This window comes from Argopecten irradians, chromosome 6 (genome assembly GCF_041381155.1).
Source record: "Argopecten irradians isolate NY chromosome 6, Ai_NY, whole genome shotgun sequence".
NCBI classification, from domain to species: domain Eukaryota; kingdom Metazoa; phylum Mollusca; class Bivalvia; order Pectinida; family Pectinidae; genus Argopecten; species Argopecten irradians.
Window position 1 is genome coordinate 35,269,799 of NC_091139.1, and position 17,851 is coordinate 35,287,649.

The window sequence follows — 17,851 nt, forward strand, 5'->3', positions numbered from 1 at the left end:
GTATTTAATATGATGGTAACTTATGGCGGTGAATAACAAATCAAAATTTTTTATTGATTCGTGAGGATGGAAATTACGGCACATAACGTTAAACTTTCTCAAAGTTTTTATTTATTAAGTAACAGAAAAAATCTGAAATTATGGAGCCTTCCTTAAAAACTGAAATTCTTTAATTTTAGGTTAAGAAATTCCTTAAAGTTTTGAAATGTTCGTGAAACTAGACTGTAGTCTAGTGAAGCTATATATTAAATGTAAGAAAGGCGTTCCTACGTATTATATATGATAACAAATGAATAACAAACAAAGAAGAAGTTTGTTTGTTTGTTTGTTTGTTTGATTTATTAACGTCCTATTAACAGCTATGGTCATGTAAGGACGGCCTCCCATGTATGCGGTATGTTGCGTGTATGTTGTGCGAGGTGCGTGTTTTGGGAGACTGCGGTATATTCATCTTGTGTCTTCTTGTATAGTGGAACTGTTGCCCTTTTAAGAAACCTTCTGAATTATGTGTTCAGTAGTGTTGCTAACGCCCTCTTACCCATTAATATGACGTAATGCATCAATCATTAAAGCTAGACTTACGTCCTAGTTGGAACTCATCTGTTACTACACATGATACACTTATAGCATCCTTGATATCCCTGTGTTTACTACCAATATCTTATAATGTGTGAGACAACAGATGAACTAGTAGTTGGGTCATTTAATGTACATCAGAGGAATTGAGTAACGGTACACAATGTTTGACTATGCGGCTTTGAAGTTTGGTGGCACGATCTCTGTACCTGTGGTGATTGGATTGGTCAGATGTTTTTCCTGAACTACCTTCAGTTTTACTATGACATCGTATAGCGGTGAATGTAACGACAGTGACAGTAACCCCTGGGGTAACGAGAATGCATTAATAGAGACATTCAGCATTAACATCTAACGGTCCGATGTCATTTTCGAAGTCCCGACAAAACATACCAGTTACACTGATTTCGATGCTTTGTGGCCTGTTATTGCTACATGGTTATCGTGTCAGTTGGCAATGTTGGTGACATAATATGCTATTTCTCTAGATTTGCAACATGCACGACGACAATGAATCATAAAACACTTACTCTTCCAGAACCTATGGATTTGTTATTATTATTATTACGGTTTTTTTTCAAATTTCCTTGTCAATTTATCTTTGTACATACTTTTCCTATTTGTTGTCGTTATTTTAGTTAAGACACACTGTTATTCAACGGCTAACTGGAATAGATTTGTTATGTTTTGGAGATATAACACAAAAATCTGAGTGTACTCTAAATAAACCACGAAGCGGTCTATGATGAGAGTACACTCAGATTTTTGTGTTATATCTCCATAACATAAAATCTATTCAAATTAATCCTTACAATTCAATTCACAAATGATAATCCCTTCAATATTCAAAATTCATTTTAGGACTCTTTTGTCTAATAAATCATTATGCCGTCATCTCAGCCAATCAGAAGCAACGTTACAAACGGCGATGCCATTTTTTCCTTTATAGGCCGATAAAGTAATTGTTTAAGCCAATTAAAATGCTCGTAACAAGCAAAATTGAATTATACAGTTTTATTGGTATTTTTTTCTGATAATAGCGAAATAATGATAATAGCCACTGAAATATTGTAGCCTTAGATACAGATAGTGGTATCGACGAAAAGTAAAGAAGATCAGGAGCGTGTAACAGTCGATCATAAAGGCAACGTTTCATGAGATATAACACGAACATACCGTAGCCACCCAAAATAAACAGACATTTATACAAACACAATTCATACAGTGGTGGGCGTCCTTAAATGACTCCAGCTGGTGAGAGAACGTACAACCAAACCAACAATCTCATTTAGAACAGTTTTATATGTGAAATATCGCGTATTTTGAACGCGAAGAAAAAGGAGGAAATAGACATCTAGTGTGATGTTTGAGATTCAATAAGAAGTGTTTGAACAGAGAATAGAGTCGGGTTATTGTACATAGTGACCTACTAACAGACGATACAATAGCTGTTTGGACAGTGGATATAGTCCACCATTGTGATTACTGACCGAGACTTCCCTAGTATATTTAAACAGTCCCACGCTACAGCTCCCTAAATCTACAAATATACCTTAGTATAAATTAAGGCTTTCACGTGTTGCAGTGTTCGCCCATATTGTTGGAAAGTACAAAATATTTTGTGATGTTTATAAACGCTGCCTTAACTTAAAACGATCCGTGTCAAAAAAATAATTTAATGTTTTTTAACAGCTATCAGGGATGCATTGATTGATGAGTGAAGCACATTAATGGATAACTATTTAAACAGTTTATTGAGCTATTCATATTTCCGGGATGCGTTGTTTGCAGTAATGGCTTTTATTTATTCAACTTGAATCAGACCTCGGGATTGTCAATACTCATGACAAGTAAATATAATGCCATTATATTCATTAACTTGTTTTTCCACAATCGATATAACATGGCGGGAATTTTGGATTTTGTCTGCGACTTATTACCACAAGCCTTCCACCTCTGGGTCGTGAGTCTCATGTGGACCATTTACCAGGTACTGACCGCTGGTCTCCATGAACTCCACCTTTTCCCCAACAACAAACCTGGTACGTCCTTACATTACCTTGGCTGTAAATAGGTCGTTAAACTAACTATATAAAACCCAAACCAAATTGTGGCTAAAACGTGAAGATTCAAATAACAAAGGACAGAGACATGTACGTTCAATTTAGCAATTTCAGCGCAAGCACATACATCAAAATGACATTATATACCGTACCATTTGTCCTGTTTGTAGTCGTAAATTATCGCATTGAGAGAAGTTGCAAAGCGCTTTTGATATTTTCCCTAATCTCCCCCTTGGTTCATAAGGCTCTGGGTTCTGTCCCCTGGTCGGTCTGCTCCTGCTCAGTGCCTACCGTGAATGGAGTAGGACGACTGTCTGATATCTTTGGCGGAATGCTTCAGTGAGATAGCACTATAAATGGTCTCACAATATTATTGTACATAGAGACACAACACGAATAAGCCACTATCTCTCAAAAATACAGACATTGACGCACACAATGCATTACATACATACGAGACCATCCTTAATGACATGAAATGAAGACGTTTATCACCAACTTATAAACTAAGGTTCATTTGCCATTATCTTGAGACTTCTGTGCATTGAACGACAGCATCTGTACGAGGATTCACGTATTATATAAGTAATAAGAATATGTGGACCACATGCCCAACACATCAGCAAATATTTAGAATATTAAATATCAAATTATCAAATCTCAAAAGAGAAAAATCCAAATCTAAAACACCAAAACAGAAAAAATTCAAAATCTCAAACCTCAAAACATGAAAATAGAACAATAATCCTCAGGAAAGATTTTTTTTGTATTGAATGTAGTGGAGCAGGCATTATTTATATATTTGCAAAAATAGAATATTACCTTTACATTACTATAAAAAGTTTATACATGTAAATATAAAAGGAATGTTGGCTATATGTGATACAGAATTACCCCATGTTACTACAAAGGGTCACTACAATTGATATGCCTTTATTCTGTTTCCAGTTTTGTTGGTTGTTGGTTTCTCACTCATGTATGTGACTTGAATGAATGAAGAATCTATAATCTGAGCATATCATGGCTCATATATTTAAGATGTTTGTTTTTACTGAGTTCCACAGTAAATCAAATCAATCTATTTATTTTGGACATTATTTCTTTGTATAAAACATGACCTTGACACGTTTGCAAAATAAACACATTTTAAAAGGAGACTATATTTTTATATAATTCCTCATACTTAATTGAACTGAATTGACTTAATCCCGGGATACGTTCGAGTGAAAACAATCATCTATGTGATATTGTTGAGACGATTTCAGCCAGACATGACAAACACTTGATCGATCAATGAAGGTTTTAAGGAATAATGGACTTCATTGTGAGCAGCAGAAGTTTGCCTTCTTGCCTTTGGAGTATACCCATTGTAGGACAAAGCTCTTTGATTGTGTTTTTAACGACTTTTGCTACATGAAGACCTATATTACAGTAATCCTCTTCAAAGATTGTTTTTCATAATATAACCAAAATATCACATTGCTACTGCGTCGCATAGTTACTTACTGGTTAGAAAAACAGTTTTATGATAAATTAAACCATTTCCCTTTCACAGTCTGAGAGTACGATTTGTGCCAACTGTTCTGATCTATTGCTATCTGATGACTAAGTCACTTACATTGCCGCCTCTCGTCATCTTTATCATCGGTTTAACAACCAGGTCTATAAAAAATATCAAAGAAACCATGGAAAATGGTGTTTGAGTCCAAGTGGTCTTTAAATACAGGTTCAGTCAAGTTAGTCATTTGGGAACCCAAAACTGCTCTGATTAAACAGGTTGCCTATATACAGCGATGGTTGCTATGACAAGTTTTAAAACATTTCTGGAAGTTTAATCGGTACTAGGTATAATCGGTGTTGTAGGTCAGTGAGGCAGCGCTATTAAAGTCAGATTGAAAATATTATCAGATAGAGTAGAACAAGCCGCTGGTCTGAATTATTGATATGGGGGTCGGGGGTGGGGTGCGATCTGAAATCACTGTAAAATAAGGATAAAAATATCAATTTTATAGGAATTGCCGAAAATTCCATTAAACAGAATCTTTGTATACATTTATGTATCATATGTTCATAACTTTTTCGGCAGTATCTATAACTCGATGCCAACAGTAAACATTTTCTAGTAATGGTTTATTTATTATTTTTGTCCATCTTAACCAAATTAACAGTATTTATATTTTCATTACTTGTAATACTGTATACTGATAAGCCGAACTGCTAAAAAAATTATTATTTCCCCACTTTCACATATAGCGGGTGATTAGGCCGTTAATATTAATTTATTTTCATTTATCACTAACATTACTTCTGTACAAGGTTTCGTCTCATCATATTAAAGTTACTTACCCTTGAATAGTGGTATTGATAGTAATATCATTTGTTTGCAAGCGAAGCGTCATATTATTCAGAGGAAACGTCGACGCGAGTTTCGTCACAATATAATGACATCATTGTCGATACCCTCCAAAATTGAAGAAAAATTCTGTAATATGCTAAGGCGGAATATAGGGATTTGTCACGTTCTTACAAAAATCCAACTTTCATCTTAATTCAAAGAAGTATATTCACTTCACTGTACAAAACATGTTCAATTAAAACACCAAGACACTTGAATTTACATATTAAGAATATTTGAATGGTATGTAGTATAGCCTTAAGATTTTTTTTAATTAACCATCTGAACACAATATAAATCGTGATTTTGTTACCTGTTAAAGCTGCTCATTAGCGCATTCATTATATATGGTAAGTGTAGACCTATGGGTATTAATTATACAGATGATCCTATTTCACTTCCACTATCAGGTTTATTTTATGCCTGTCGTGACAAAGAAACAAAAATATTGAGCTGATAATAATACACCTACAGTTTAAAGGGTGTGTAAAGAGTAGTCATGCAAGGCAATGACGTCTCACTTATAAATCCTTGTGTAAGGTGAGTCCAATTGTCACGATTGTATAGTTTTCCCATATACTTTCATGGTTAAAAGGCGAGAATTAAAACAGAGATAATGTCTGTTTATGGCGTACTGATTCAGTACTGTATACCAATAACTAACACCGTACGTTTTGAAACATCTTGAGATTGAGCGATACTATGATTTGATCTACTGATGTAAAAACAGTCTGAATAAACAGCAAAGATGATGATGAAAACAGGACACTTCATTTTTCAGTCAAAACATTGTTGGACTAAATAATTACATGCTCAGTCTATTTTATCTCCTGTTTTACACAGGAGGTAATAAATAGAATACATTGATGTCAGGAAGAATAATGTCCTGAGACGCTATGACGTCATCCTTCCACATCCAATTTGCTGTACAAAATGTTTGACTCACATACTAATCGTTATTTAGATATTTAATATAAATATAATTCATGTAGATATTTAATACATTTTAATGACGTTTTGACATAGCAATATTATCCACAACAATGACATTATATTTTGCCTTCATCGACTCTTAATGTCATCGTCTTCTTCAATCTGACATTCATTGCATCGGTTGTTTCTGTAGATTTACGGGGCTTTTATTCAAAATAATGAATAGGTAAACTATTAATAAAATAACTTGCGCGAATAATCTTTAAGTCAAGTTAGGTGCCTATCAAATATTAGGTCATACTTTAGACGTGACTGTATCGCCGGTTTCTATAGAAATGAATATCAAATTATAAACATTTATTTTGTTCACAAACGGCAATTTTCCGTTATCTTTTCTGCTTTTCTCCCTTCATTGATATTTCCTGTCGACAAATTAGTAGAAAAAATACCACAGAACGGTTCGACCCAGTGTCTTCCTCACCGGGGCGAGCAAATGCCTGCGAACACCGAAGGCCGCCAGCCACAGTTAGCAAGCTTAACCACCCAGCCTCGTTCAGAACATCATTGCATGTAGTGCATATCAATATTGGCCGGTGCGCTTCAGAAGCCGAGTAAAGAAATACAAGCCTGAAAAGTGTATTATATATAATAAATTATAATATAAATTGATTTATTTTATTATTTTATTATATTATTATTAAAATTGTTTTTAATATGGGGTGACCCTTGCCCTGTTTACAAAACCAGTTCTTAGTACATTGCAATGATATTTTCTATAAATTAAGTCAAATATATTATTTTATAATTTATCGCAACTATTATCGTTGTTGTATTAACATTATATATCGGCTCAATATCTAATATATTAATATTAAAATATATTTATATAAATAAAAAAAAAATAAATAAAGTCACGACACATATTGTCCCTTGCTGTGGCAGCCCCTTACGCGCCCCAAAAGAGCCCCCACTCCACCCGAATAATCAACAGCAAACCACCAAACAAAGAAGTCTCCCACGTCTGTCCTTCGGTATTCGCATAACTGCCTAAATTACACAAGCCACCCACGCGCCCAAAACTACCACCCCCCCCTCGCGCTCCCCTCGCCCCAAGGCAACAAAAAAGTACTCCTTACTCGCCCTTTCATCTCTGTCTATGCCCACTCTAGAGTGTTTTATCTGGTGACAGGCCAAACCCCCACCCCTCCCCCCCCCCCCCCCCCCCCCCCCCCGCCCCCCCCCCCCCCAATAACGCGAGGTACACCGCTATCGTCACGTTTAACCCACCGTATACAAATACTAAATACGCTCTTTATTTATGGGAGGGGGGGGGGTTTTGTTAACGCATCCAACTACGTGCCCAACACATTACGAGACAGACTCCAAGCTCCAATCAAACACACCCTCGATACCGACACCATCACACCGTCTTCGCACAGGGCTCTTCTACATCACACTAACTTACGCACCGCTACCTGAACTCGTCCCTTACCCACTGCTTATTTCAGGCACCTGCCCCCACCCCAGCAGTCTCGTACCTATGGGGCCCCACTCTACACCACTCCTCGATGTCCTTATCCAGCGAAAAATAACTTCACTCATCGTCTGCGACTAACTCCTTTACTACAGAAAACACTTTCCACCACACTAGCCCAGATCTCTTCTCGGGCTAGCACCCCCAAAAAAAACCAGCAAAACCTACCAACTAAATCTATCAACCACCCAAACGACCCACTGATCGATTCCCGGAACAACTAAAAAACATCTCGTATACTGCACTCCCGGCACACCCATCAATCGCCCTCGGCCCTCCGGGCGGGGAACTCCTCTTTCATACGCCCTCCATAGCCTCACACGCAATTAAACGTGCACAACAGGGCACTCACCCTCTTTATCTCATAAGCTCACATCACGCACTGTAGCCGTGATCCTACCTATTGCGCGGATCCCCCGACACCACAACGTGACAACTGGCACAACCTAGACAACAGTGTCCCACCCCTCCCCCCCCGCACCCCCTCCACCGCACACGTACCACACGCTCCGCAACCCTCCCATCAGGATACCACCTACACACAACCCCCCCAGCATCCTATCCCCCCCTCATCCACCCCACCCCTACAACGCCGAACCATACCCTAACCCTTAACGCCCTCCTCCGCCGCCTCCCGCCCCCGCCCCCTCGCCTCCCTCACGATCCTACAAAAGTTTTTCACCCCTCCCATCATTACGCTGCCACCCCCGAGCTCGCCCCCTAAACACCCCACCAGACCTCACCCCCTCCCACTCCCCCTGCGCCTCTCACCTCTCCAATCATTCACTCCACCTCCAAAACTCCCCCCCCATATCCATCCAGTCCCCACCCCCCCCCTCCGTCCCCCCCAACCACCCACTCCCTCCCCCCCTATCCGTTCCTTTTCACCAACACCAGGCCCCCGCCCACGCTCCATGACGGGTCTCCGTCGAATCGCGGATTGACTCCTACGCACTCCCCCCCCCCCAAACACCCTGACCTCCCAGCATGCTTGTCCAATGTACGCCGACACTGACTACCCTCGCCGTTAATCAACAACATCTTCCGCGACTCCATGACTCAGCTACCCAATCGGGCCATGCGTCACTATGGCACCCTCGTGCCCCCCTCCTTTACGGCGCCACGCGCCCCCACCTCGATAGCACCCAAAAAAGCCTACCCTACCCACACCACCCATCTACCCCCACGTCAGCCACTCAAACTCCCCCCAGCTCTCCGCCCGTCCTCGTAGCTCCTCCACCACTTCTCTCGGTGTCATGTGTGATAAACGTGCAAGATATAAACGGTAGCTACGGCCGGAAACTATCCCTCATCCTAACCCAAGACTCCTCTCTTCTCTCCACCCCCTACCCCTCAACCTCAGCTGCCCACGCTCATTTGGTACTCCATAGCGGGTCAGACAAAACAACACAAAAACCCCTCAACCCCTCCGGCCCTGCGGGCCCGCACCCTCCCAACTCCCCACCCCGCCCTCGCCACCAGGGGACGACTACAAGGGTGCCCTGTTGAGCCACGCATCCCCTTTGTACGCCCACATGTCGCACCTGCCCAGTATGTATATTGCGCTCGTTACTCCCCCCACGACTACCTACCATGCGCGCCGGCTTTTAGTACTCGATTTAGTCTTACAACGCACACAACCACTCTTTAAGCAACAGTCAGTTTAAAAATTTCATTTTGTGTCATTTCTGCAAGACAAAGGTTTTGTTCGATAAAAAAGTAGAACGACGTCGCAGTCTATATTTTCTGACATGTTATTAAAAAAGAAGAAAAATGTATTTTTATATTAAAAATTCATGTCTCTATGTCACTGAATTAGTACCGTTTTGTACTGTGTGGTTTTTAACTTTTTTATCTTTTCTCTTCGGATCTGTCGATCGGCAAGTCTACAAAGTCCACCATTTTGAAGTATGACGTCACAATTCATTATAAAGAAATGACGTCATGATAGTGCGTTTTCGAGGAATTTCTGTGTCAAATTTTTTGTGGTGTTCAGTTGCATACAGATGCGTGTTACATCTGTCGCGCCAAAAGACGTCATTTTCTCAACAAAAACGCATCAATAGAGAAAAAAAATGCCAAAATTTTGAAAAATAGTCCTCCCGTAATTGAATAAATATATAAATAAAATTTCCCGTCAAGATTAGCTTTATGAAGACAAATTTCGTATACTTTATTTGTCTTTGCTTTTTTATATGATATCATATGAGGGGCAGTTTTTATATTCATTCATTTTTTCCCCAAGAGTCACTCAGATAGAAAACCTATTAATTTGATTTTAATAACTGAAGTTTAGCAATACCAAGCATTACCAAATATCATTTTCAGAGGCTAAACAAGTCCAAATAATTTTCCGAAGGGGAGCTGCGCCCCCCCCCCCCCCCCCCCCCCCCGATCCTCCAACTCCAATAGGGCGCTGCCCTGGACCCGCTGAGTGCCTAGGCGGTCCACAGACCCCTCGCATGGGCTTGCACACATAAAAAGCCTCAAGCTACGCCCCTGACTGGCACTGTAATGTTAGCTTTCTGTTATTTTCTGCACAGGGCATTGTAACATACATTTGTAAGTATGTTGGTACGCTGTGTATTCTATATAAAGGACCAGGAAACCAACGCAGTAGCATAACACCACATGAACTGAATGAAAGGTCTTTAATTTTTGTATTAGGTATGCAGTTTAATTTTCATTCAAATGTCAAAAAGAATTATCTGATGTGCATTTTAATTACAACACTTTTAAAACATGACCATGGGACGCCACTCTGAAGGGCTGGAAACATGTGGGCAATAAAATTCACATTTAAGGAATATTGACTCGGATTTTCAAACAATGTAAACATCTAGTCGATATGGTATATATCGAACTCTAATTGACCATGTATTAGCCAAGAAGAATAGTGGAAAAGCAGAGCATATCTGATATTCTCAAATAAATTTACTGTGTGCAAAATGCATGTCCTCACTGTAACTACATGTCTGAAATCTTGGTCAAACCTACATATATGCTTAACACGCATTTTGAATGAATTTCATTGACGTTCTTAATCACTTTAGATGGCTAATAACGGATCAAGTACATATAATTCGTGACTTATTATAAGTCAACAGTCAAAATAGTTTTTTATAAAAAATGTGCATACAGTGCAAACATTAGAATAGAAAATCACTATACAGCTACAGTTACTTCGTTCAGCGTTACTGTTGTAATTCATGTAATATACTGCTACTCCATAACGCGATGGCCGAGTTGTTAAGATGTTCTGATATATTACCACACACCCTGGGTCGAGAGTTCGAATCCCATGTGGGGCAGTTGCCGAGTACTGACCGCTTGTCGGTGGTTTTTTCCGGGTACTTCAGTTTTCCTCCAGCACCAAACCTGGCACGTTCACACGCTTACCCTGGCTGTTAATAGGACGTAAAATAAAACAAACCAAGCAATAATTAAGAGTTCAAATTTATTGTGTTTCAGATTTCATTATCAGCGATTATTCAACGAGATGCTCACACAGGAAATCGGCCACATAAAGACAGAACTGTACATGCTCAGTAAAGGTCCTGCAGGAGCTTCACTTCCGGTTATGGGTCATGCACAGCCAAAGTCGACCCGCGCCAGTCAGCACCGAGAAAATCAGGCCTACATCAAATGCCTAGAGGAAAAGTTAAAGTCTCTTGAGAGTAAGTGCACTTGGTTCCCATAATATCTCTATTTCAATGATGATAGTTACATTATCGAGTTGTTATAAGTGCCCTTCATGTACTTACACCTTATCAATTCGTTCATGCAAGATGTAAAATGATCTTGATTTCAATTATTCATATTTTTCTCATCAGTCTGAATAAGAAATACAATGTTATTACGAAATCATATTTTATGAATTATATTCTTTATGACCGGCTTAAACTCTATAACACATGGTTCCTGATTTACCTTATAAATGATTCATTATTTCATATAGAACATTGTAAACACGCATCACCCATCATTTTCATTGATTACTCCTACATTGCATTTTCATTCTCTTCCCTTCAGGTTTGTATAAAATGTACGAACATCAGCGTGATGATGCATCACGTGACTTCCATCGCCTGAAGGAAGAAATCAACAAAATTTTGAAGGACGTTGCATATAAGCAGGAAAATAGATCAAAAGAACATGGAGAGTCATATCAGAAAAAAATATCCGGGTCAATCAAGCGCCATGAGAAAACTACTTTACCGCCATTGAAAGGACCATTGTGTAACAGTAACAAATCATCATACTTAAAACTTCACGAGGTAAAATCGGCATCAAGTAAACTCGCAGAAAATGAAAAACATTATCAGTCAAAGAAAAGAGATAGAAAACTGCCCCCTATCAGTGACACCAAAGGTTATGCCAAGGGAGAGAACCTATATTCCGACAAACCAAGAAGATCTCAAGTTGTTCAAAAGAAATGGGCAAATACCACAAGAAAAGACGTTTTACCTCCATTAGAGAAATTGTACAGCAAAAAGGAAACTGATATGTCTAAGTTTCAAGGCAAAGAACAGGCGAAGGTAAAAAGAGACCAGCTTATAGACCCTAAACTGCCATCAATGAGAATGAAGAGAATTGCCGGTCTGCAATCAGGCAATGAAAGTGTGCCTTTACCAGCTACCAAGAAAGGGAAAGTTCAAGGTGGCTTCAAAGAAATAAAGAAGGGTTCCCATAAAGACTATGTTTGTCATGTGGATGATCAACGGCCTGGATCAACAGATAATAACGATGACTATCATAAAGATGCAAGCACTAGATTCATCAAACACAGATCAAGGGAAAACACTATGAGAAGAAACAAAGAGAATGGTATGATAGACGAGATGGGAGCAGATACAGCTGGTTATGAGGATAATGAACATCTGCATTTAGACAATGTTAGTCCAACATTAAAGTCTCGTAGACAGAGACTGAAATCTGCTGTGGCGCGGCCCCGTATACGTAGAAAGGTCGAAAATGATGATTTCGGAAGAGATAGCACATCGCCATGCCAACAAGAGGTATACTTGTCTACCCAAGAGATTAAGAAAGATGAAGATATTAGAGAGATAATGATGCAGACTAATACAGAAATGTCAGTGACAGAAAACGTTATGGAAGGAACATCAAACGTAGGAGGAAATGTGTCAGTGGATCAGGACGTCTTTGTTACTGGTGCAAGAAGGTCGAACGAAGACGAAAAGATGGATACTATAACTTCGGTGACAACATCAAGGCTATCAAATGTAGACGAATGGGTACATGTCTGTAAAGATAATCCTGATATCGAAGCGCGACAGAACTTTTCAGAGCAAAATAGTGCAGAAAACAGAACAAGGAGTCCAAAGTCGAAGAGAAAGTCAGTTACCATCAACGACAAAACCACCGTGCATTCTCCCTGATGCCCTGTATTGCTCTAAAACTAAACTTTGTGATTTTTCATGTGTGATCTGGTGTGATGGGATATGTTAGGGAAACTAGACTGAAACAGAAGCGGATGGGTGTATTGACGGAGAAATCAAGATATCATTACTGATAATGCTCCATGGTCCCATCGCTTTTCTCATCCCTTTAACTTTTTCTTACTCACTCTTCGATGTGTTCTTGTCGTAATGTGTGGTAATTTCGGTATATGGTTTACTTTTGATAGACAGTGTTTTGCTCTATTCATCTTGAAACATTATCATGGTCTTGCTAACACATCAAAATGTCCCACTGTATTTAACTTATGTGCCAAATTTGATAGATCTAGGTGAAACCAATCTATACGTATTAGGTTCTATGAATGGTCGGTGAAAATAAGAATACAAAAATCCTTACCATCCTCGGTTTGCTAGAGCTTCCCGATGTCCATGAATCCCCTGCTTCTTCGTTCTATGCGAGTGTATCTTTGAAGGGAAACAACTCTTTCTGTCCATGATCTTACGACAGTCCGTCCTTCCCAGGTCAGTATGATCTTTTCTTGGTGAGACGGAGAAACATTAGTGAATCCGTCCATAGGTTTTGAAAACGCACCAATCTGGGCACGGTAACTCCCGAGTTTATCCTAAGACCAGGAACACTCCCTATTTCGTCTTTGGGTTAGGAATTCGAACACACACACAGTCGGTCCTTTGGTAAAGTGCATATCGCCCGATTTTCGATTCCGTCCTGTTGTGAAAACACTCACTTTACCGCCCTCTTGTCATAGGACTGGAAATATTACCCATTCTCTTAATGGGTCTGGAACACCATTTATTCTGTCCTTGGATCGCGAACACTCCCCATTCTGTCCTTGGGCCTGAACAATCCTCATTCTGTCCTTGGGCCAGGAGCATTCCCCTTTCTGTCCTTGGGTCGGAAACACTCCCCATTCTGTCCTTGGCCTGAACACTCCTCATTCTGTCCTTGGACCGGAAACATTCCTCATTCTGTTCTTTGACCGGAAACACTCCTCATTCTGTCCTTGGGTCTGGAACATTCGCCCATTCTGTCATTGGGTCTGGCACACTCCCCATTCTGTCCTTGGGCTTGGAACACTCCTCATTCTGTCCTCGGTCTGGAACATTGGCCCATTCTGTTCTTGGGTCTGGAACATCCCCCCAATCTGTCCTTGGACCTGGAACACTCCTCATTCTGTCCTTGGGTCTGGTACATTCCCTTACTCTGTTCTTGGGCATGGAAAATTCCTCAATTCTTTCTTATTCAATCCGTCCTTGTGTAAGGAACATCGCAATCCTTGTCCTGTCTTTATGACCAGGAACACAATTCATTCCGTCCTTGAGCTGAAGGCATTTTCAAGTGTGTCTGAAACATCGAACTTCACATACCCATAGAAAGGTCGAGAACGCACGTACCTCCTTCTCTTTATTCAATACGAGAGCTTATCTTGGTAGTCTAGATCCATTTCATCCTTCTCTTTTCTCCACAGGAGTTTGATTTTACCTTGGTAGTAGTATCAGAACGATGTCCCCCCCCCCCCCCCCCCCCCCCGCAAGAGCGTAGAATTAGGATCCATCCCTTCTCTCTTCCTCTCCTGGGGAGCTTATCTTGTTAGAGTCAGGACCCATCCATCCCTTCTCTCTTCCTCTCCTGAAGAGCTTACATATTGTATCTTGATAAAGTCAGGACCCATCCATCCCTTCTCCCTTTCTGTCCTAGAGAGCTTATCTTGTTAAAGTCAGGACCCTCCTCTTCTCTCGTTCTCTCCTTGAGAGCTTACTTTAATAAAATCAGGACCCTCCTCTTCTCTCGTTCTCTCCTTGAGAGCTTACTTTGATAAAGTCATGACCCTCCTCTTCTCTCGTTCTCTCCTTGAGAGCTTACTTTGATAAAGCCATGACCCTCCTCTTCTCTCGTTCTCTCCTTGAGAGCTTACTTTGATAAAGTCATGACCCTCCTCTTCTCTCGTTCACTCCTGGGGAGCTTATTTTGATGAAGTCATGACCCTCCTCTTCTCTCGTTCACTCCTGGAGAGCTTATTTTGATGAAGTCATGACCCTCCTCTTCTCTCGTTCACTCCTGGAGAGCTTATTTTGTTGAAGTCATGACTCTCCTCATCTCTCGTTCACTCCTGGAGAGCTTACTTTGATAAAGTCATGACCCTCCTCTTCTCTCGTTCACTCCTGGAGAGCTTATTTTGTTGAAGTCATGACCCTTCTCTTCTTTAGTTCTCTCCTGGAGAGCTTATTTTGTTGAAGTCATGACCCTTCTCTTCTTAATTCTCTCCTGGAGAGCCTACCTTGGTAAAGTAAGGAACCGTATATTCTTTCTTTCTCTTCAGAGGAGCTTATAATGACATCGGTAGAGTCATAACTACCACCCTATCCCTCTTTTTCTCCAAAAGAAAGTAATCATGTTACATTATTGGTATACTCATTTTCTGTTTGAATAGAAAAAAGTGTGAGTTTACTTCAGATTCTTTCCAAACCAGAGAGAGACCCAATTCCCTAACGCTAATTATTCTGGAAATCATAACATTGTAAAAACATTATGTGATTTAATATCCATGTGCTGTTTTAAGATTAATATGACCATTGTATGTTTTCTATTTATATGATATGTTGAATATGTATAATAAATTTAACCAAAATTAACCTAACATTTTCTTGTTATTCATTACATTTTGGGGACCAGTGTACTTTTACTTTCTAAAGATTTACATAAAAAGTCTATCTTCTCGGGACGTTGTACATCTATTTATGAATTTCGCCGTGACTATACATATACATCTGTAGACTTTTTATAGTCGGCCAATGATATTGCAGCCGAAGCCTCGCTCATGCATATTATATCGGCCACGAAGTCAGTATGAATTTTTTTATTAGATGATCTTCAAGTACCAGTGAAGGTGTTTGTCAAAATGGGGCTTATATCGTCTTAATGAAGTCATGAATTTTGATACTCATGAAAGTATTGTTAACATTGAAGATCACGTAAACCCTACCAGTACCTCCAATTTTACTTTCTCTCGAGTGGAAAATAAAGATGTGTCAAAGGTTATTACGAAACTGAAAAAGAAGAAAGCCACAGGGGTTGACGGCATATCATGCAGAATTCTGAAGTCGTGTAATGATTCTATTAGCCCAATTCTTTCGGATCTCCTAAATTTTTCTATATCCCACTGTACCTTTCCGGATCAATTAAAATATGCTCAAGTAACACCAGTATTAAAAAAAACGACCCTTTAGACAAAAGTAATTATAGACCAGTGAGCATACTTCCTAGCATCTCTAAAATCTTTGAAAGAATTCTGCATGATCAGCTGTCATCCTTTTTTAAAGATATCTTCCATCCTTTTTTAGCTGCTTACAGATCGGGCTTTGGGTGCCAGACCACTCTGCTGCGCATGCTGGAGGACTGGAGACAGGCCTTGGATTGCCGCAACCAGGTTGGGGCTATTTTGATGGATCTCTCCAAGGCCTTCGACTGTCTTCCGCATGACCTGTTCCTCAGGAAGCTGCAAACTTATGGGGCATCGGGTGATGCTGTTCGTCTGATGGGTAGCTACCTGGGGAACAGGAAGCAGAGGGTTGGTTTGGGGGGCATCACCAGCGAGTGGGTGTCCCTCATTAAAGGCGTCCCCCAGGGCTCGATACTGGGGCCTTTGATTTTTAACATTTTTATCAATGATATATTTTATTTCATCAAAGAAGCCACATTATATAACTATGCCGACGACAATACCCTAGGTTATTTTAGTCAAAATATAAACAATCTTAAGAAAGTTTTAGAAGATGAAGCCAGTGTTTTAATTAAGTGGTTTGACATAAATGGAATGAAGGCAAATCCAGAGAAATTTCAGGCTATCTCTCTGGGTAAGAACACTGTGAAACATTTTAATATCTCTAACACTGAAATTGTTTGTGAAGATAGTGTTAAACTTTTAGGTATCGAAATCGACCATCTTTTAAAATTTGATAAACATATTTCAGATATATGCAGGAAAGCATCTAAGCAACTAGCAGTTCTGAAAAGGATCGGACATTTTTTACCTAAAGCAACCAAAATTTTAATTTACAAATGTTTTGTTTTATCAAACTTTGACTATTGTCCCCTTATTTGGCATTTCTGCAGTATTTCTGCAACTAGAAAAATCGAACGAGTGCAAGAGAGGGGCTTGCGATTCATTCATAATGACCACACCTCTAAACTTAAAGAACTGCTAGCCGGATCAAATTTGTCTTTTTTACATGTCCACAGGATGAAAATGATGGCCTGTGAGGTTTTTAAAATTTTTAACAATATTGCTCCTGACTACATACGTAACCTTATTAAAAAAACAAGAAAACACTTATAATTTCAGATCTGAAAACAAAGCAAACCTACCCAGAGTTAACACCACCAGGTATGGTAAGAAATCATTCAGGTACGAGGCGTCCCGCATATGGAACAGCCTCCCAAATGACCTGCGTAAGGTTGAAAACTATGCAGAGTTTCGGAGGCTGCTCCGTAAGTGGGACGGCCCGGACTGTAAGTGTAAACTTTGTTCCTAATGTCTCCCTGCATCCTGTGGTGTAACACATGTCTTTATGTCTTTATTTTATTTTCTTATTTTGGTTTGCTTTGTTGCTTGTGTTGTCACCCCTTTAATATAAATTTGTGAAAAATTCTGTGATAGCTTATGTAGTGCCTGTACTTATAATTACTGACAACTGTGATGCTTTAGTTTTAATTTCTGTTATATATACAATATACTTTGTTTTGTCGAAATACAAGCTCGAACGAGCTTATGTTACCATGTTTTATATATTCGACACTAAATAAGGTTTCTTGTATCTTGTATCTTGTATCTTGTAATAACGGCACCTTGTATAGATGTGTAGGATGATTACGAAAGGAAAGTTATCGCTATTTCCAACGGTAGTAACCGGT

The 17,851-nt window shown here is 39.6% G+C and overlaps 1 protein-coding gene across 1 annotated transcript; it reads left to right on the plus strand.

The window, feature by feature from the left end:
- Positions 1-10,976: 10,976 nt before the first annotated feature.
- Positions 10,977-15,148, plus strand: LOC138325731 (uncharacterized protein PF3D7_1120000-like). The gene is made up of 2 exons (XM_069271584.1): positions 10,977-11,178; positions 11,534-15,148. The coding sequence occupies exons 1-2, from the start codon at positions 11,001-11,003 to the stop codon at positions 12,898-12,900; spliced, it is 1,545 nt and encodes a 514-aa protein (XP_069127685.1). The 5' UTR covers positions 10,977-11,000; the 3' UTR covers positions 12,901-15,148.
- The last annotated feature ends 2,703 nt before the right edge of the window (positions 15,149-17,851 follow it).